Source organism: Pteropus vampyrus, unplaced genomic scaffold (genome assembly GCF_000151845.1).
Source record: "Pteropus vampyrus isolate Shadow unplaced genomic scaffold, Pvam_2.0 Scaffold28, whole genome shotgun sequence".
Lineage (NCBI taxonomy): Eukaryota > Metazoa > Chordata > Mammalia > Chiroptera > Pteropodidae > Pteropus > Pteropus vampyrus.
In genome coordinates, this window is record NW_011888809.1 from 1,672,970 (window position 1) to 1,677,408 (window position 4,439).

Genomic DNA, 4,439 nt, shown 5'->3' on the forward strand with positions numbered 1-4,439 from the left:
CAGCTGAGCAAACTGCTGCGGGAGTGTGGGCTGCTTCTCTGGAGGGAAAATTAAGATCCAGAGGGAGAGGACTCGTCCAGGCTCCAGTTCTCCCACTGGTCATTCCTGAGCCGGTGGCTAAGGTCTCTGGGATGGAGAACGCTGTGCCCCGGGACCAGGGCAGCAGCCTCTAGCGCCCATCTAGGCTCTGTCACCAGCTGCTCTGCTGGGTGACCTCGGGTAAGTCATACCTCTGGACCTCAGTGCCTTCATCTGTGAACTGGGGATCATTCCTGCCCTGCCTGCTTCTCAAAGCTGGGGGGAAGCTCCAATGGCACCAGGACACGAAAGCTCTGCACGTGGTGAGTCCTTCCGTGCTGGTGGCCTTAGCGTTCTCTACCACGACCATGTGCCTACACGTTTTCTCCACGGCTTTCTCGCTTTCCTCTTTCTTTTCATTTTCTCACTCCCCACCTCTCATTCATGGCTCAAACGTGGAAACATCAAGCAGGCCTAGTGGAGCCCGGGGCACAGGACGAGTTTGCCTGTCTTAGCCTTCGATCTGAAGTAGTCCAGGCTGGACCGATGACCTGTGGGCCCATCCCGGGGCCACACCCCCTCGGGCCACGCCCCTCCCCTCCCCTCCCCGGGCCCAGCACCTATGGTCTTGATGACAGCCTCCTGGAACATGCGCTCTTCGTGCTCCTTGATGATCTTGGTGCCCAGGCTGACCGCCCCGTCGTAGCTCCCGGTCAGCGCGTAGTCGATGCTGAGCCGCAGCTGCCGCAGCAGAGTGTTGAACATCTCCAGCACCGTGGGTCCTTAGCGCAGAGCGCGGGGAGACCCTAAGTCCGGGGCTGGCACCCCTCGTTCACTCCCCCCTGCCCTGTGTTGCCCGGGGAGCCTAGGCCCACTTCCGACCGGGGGCTTCCTCTGCCCCCACCTTCCCCCTGCGGAAAACCTGTTCCGACACCTCCCTACGGTGCCTTGCCGTTTTCTGGCAGGGGAAGGCGGCCTCCTGCCAAGGGCACTTCTTTGTCCTTGAGGGGTTCCCAGCCCCACTCCTTTCAGGGCCCCCTTACCCACGGAGCCGGTGGCGGCGATGACCGCGGCTTCCGACAGGACTTCCACGATGCCCGCCCGCACCGTGGCCGCGCTGCGGCTGTTGGCATCCAGGTGGCTCAGGAGCTGCTGGATAACCAGGTGGGAGTGCTGCGGCTGGGGGGAGGAAGATGTGCTGGTCCCCAAACATCAACCCCCACATGGCCTCTGAGCCAGGGAGGCCCTGACCGCGACCCAGAAGTCGCGGTGGTCCCCGAAGGCCGGGATGGACAAGAGCGAGATCCCAAGGCCAGCGGGCACCAGACGTGGCACGATACCCCAGTTCCTTTCCTGAGTTCCTCCCCTCTTGGTCCAACAAGGAGCAAAGCCAAATCCCAGTGAAGACCTGGGTTTCCATATTTTTCCTGTGCCCTTTCGCTTCAAATGGGTCACAAGTCAATTTTAAAGTATCGTTTTCCTTTCTATTTTCCCCAGGTCCCAGGTCTTATTGGTAAGCGCCACTGAGAGGCGACATGGTCTAGTCCAGGGCTGCTCCAAGCATGGCCCCTGATCCGATGCCAAGTTAAGGTCTGTCCTATGCCCGATGACACTGAGGTAAGTAGAGAAATATAGAGTGTTTAGTGAGCAATTTGACAATGCTGTAGCAGCCAAATGTGGCCTGTGGACTTGTATTTTGCATGAGTTTTTCATTTACGTTTTCTAGGAATCTTTTTAAATTTTATAAGGTAAATTGGTCTGTGACCTATGAGAAATAAAACTAAACTGGTCTTTTCCCACATTGAGGTTAAACAGCACTAGTTTAGGCAACTAGGGGCTAAGGAGAAGTCAAGGAGGACAGCTGGCTCTCTCCAGAAGCACAGTGTCCTTGCTCCCAGGACTGCCCTTGGCCGGGGGGACAAGCTGGACTAGGGGAGCCACCATACCTGAATTGAGTACATGATGATTTTAAAGCAACGGATGGCGAACACCTTTGGTTCCCAGAGAGAGTGGTTATCCAGATGTCTGTGAGAGAGAAAATGTGGGGGAGGGACTATGGAATGCAAAGTGACCTTACGGAGGAGAGAGAAGCTTGGTGGGAGAGGGACACCTCCCGAGAGACCCAGCCCTCCCATAGCTCCCAGGTGAGGGAGGAAGGGCTCGTAGGTGCAAGCGAGAGAAGGGAAGCCTGAGGGACCCCAGGTCAGTCCCAGCCCCAGAGCTGGAGGGAGGTCAAGGAACGGGGCTCTGTACCTGTCAACTCAGGGGTGAACCAGGCACCTTCCTTCACCTTTGGGGGCCCTTCTACCAACTCCTCCCCCAAACTGCACTTGGCCACTGTGGTAGCTTCTGCTGTCATAACTCAGGGAAGACAGGCACAGAGGAGGGACAGATTTGACCACGGCACCACAACCATAATACTCCTCCCCTTCTCTCTGAGTCAGCAAGTCGACACAGGACCTGGAACTGTTTGCTTGGCAGGGGGAGGGCAGGGACTCACATGAGAACAGGCTTGATGGCATTTTTGATGTTGCCAAAGGCAGCCCGGCCCAACAGTTCCCGAAGGCACCTCTCGGCCAGCTCTGCAGGGTTCTCCTTTTCCTTCTCTGGAGCTTGGAGGGGCGAGGGGGACCGGCTGTGGGAACACACAGCCACGTGGGTGAAGGATGGAATGCAAAGCCGGGAGTCAGGCTTCGTGCACGCCTGGGGTTCGGCGCTGCATCCACGCAAACAGTGACAGTGGGACAAGCAGGAATTTGATGTAGGTCATGGGGGGGATGTCACAGCTGTCAGAAATTAAATGGGGCACAGAAGCCCAGAGTAGAGGAAGATTGTGGGAGAAGGGATAAAATTTTTCCAGAAATCCTAATGCACTTCCGTGGGACAGGCAGAGACCCGAGCACCATGGGCCCGGGAAGGCGCAGACCACGAGTGTCCCCATCCCCCTAAAGCTTTGAAAGAAAAAGAGATGAGAGAAAAAAGGTGGGAAGAATAGGATAAAACAAGAGAAAGTGGGAGAGAGAAGAAGGGAAAGGAAAAAGAGGGAGGGGAAAAATAGGCAGGGCGGTTGGCTCAGGTGTGATTCAGTGGTAGACCCAGATTCGGACAGAATAGGGAAGAGCCGGGACCACCACAGGCCAAGCTTGTCAGTGAGATGCGGTTCCAGGAACAGCCACCAGAGGGCACACTTACTTTCCCTGCATGACTGACATAAAAGGAGGAGCCCAGCCAGACTCTACAACCAGCGTCATGCGTAGCCAAGATGGACAGTGACATGAACCTTTCCCTCCAGGCCATTTCACAGGATGAATCCCACGTCCGGGGGCTTCCAGATTAAAACCCAATATTTGCAATTTGTGTCAAGGGGCTGCTGGATGGCCAAGCGGGCGTTTTAAGGGCCTGAAATACCAGAAGGAAGTGAGGAGGAAGGAAGGTCAGGGAGGGAAAGTCCTCAGTAATTGGCACTATGAAAGGCATTTTAAAACCTCCTTGGCCCTCTGCTTCCAGAGAGACAGGAGTAACCGAGTCTTGGTTCTTTGTTGTTACCAGCACACATCAGCCATGGATACTGTTCTTCCTGCATGAATGTAGCTCTTAAACGAGTACAGCAGGCCAGCAGAAGGCCAGATCCGAGGCTCCTAGGGAGCCAGCCCTGGACGAACTGCAGAACAGGCCACAAAAGCCAAGATCCCTGGCCCCGTAGTCAGGTTTTGCCAACCAGCCTGAGCCGTGTGGTTCCCAAGCAGCCGGGGAAGGCGGCCTGGGAGGATCGCACACGTCCGCTGTCCAAACTCCGCCCTCGCCGGCTTACCTCTCTGCCTCCTCCACATGCTGCAGGTTGAAAAGCAGGGATGGGACAATCTTGTCCATGTGCTGTGGGTCCCAGATATTGGCTTGCAGTTCATCATTCACCGTCTTCCTCACCACCCCCTGCAGACCTTTGATGCCTGACATTCGGATTCTGTAGAGAAAAGGGTGAAATGGGGCCATGAAGTCCTCAAACCTGAGAAGTCCAGCTTCTGTGGCAAGGAGTTAGGGATACAGCATAGGGGTTAGGGATACATTCATCTATCACAATGCAGAGTGGTGCCCACCTTCTACTTTGTGTGACTTGGCCCCTGGCTAGCTGGCTTCTTGTGCTAGTAGACACGAGCCCAGGAGGCCATGTCTTCTGGCTTGTCTTAGAGACCCAGACTGCTCCTGCCTTGGTACCAGAAGCCTGCATCACTAGGGTGCCAGTTGCTTCAGGCTCCCTCTCTCTTGTATTCAGCTGGGTTGATTCCAGCTTGAGCCCAAGATATAAGAGCTCAGAGTGCTGCCAAGAGCTGCTGAGGCCAAATCCAGGGCTGTGAGCAATGTACGGGGGAGAGGGGACCTGGATGGAGAGGCACAGGGCTGCCAGGATTTCTGGGCACGAAAGG

General features: G+C 56.0%; 1 protein-coding gene across 1 annotated transcript in view; it reads right to left on the bottom strand.

The window, feature by feature from the left end:
- Positions 1-4,439, bottom strand: part of EFR3B (EFR3 homolog B) — a 79,722-nt gene that overhangs the window by 19,182 nt on the left and 56,101 nt on the right. The window contains exons 7-10 of the mRNA XM_011356619.2: positions 2,519-2,653; positions 1,965-2,043; positions 1,062-1,197; positions 639-800 (exon numbers count right to left, since the gene is read on the bottom strand). Coding sequence (XP_011354921.1) covers positions 639-800; positions 1,062-1,197; positions 1,965-2,043; positions 2,519-2,653 — 512 coding nt within the window. The remainder of the gene's footprint in view (positions 1-638; positions 801-1,061; positions 1,198-1,964; positions 2,044-2,518; positions 2,654-4,439) is intronic.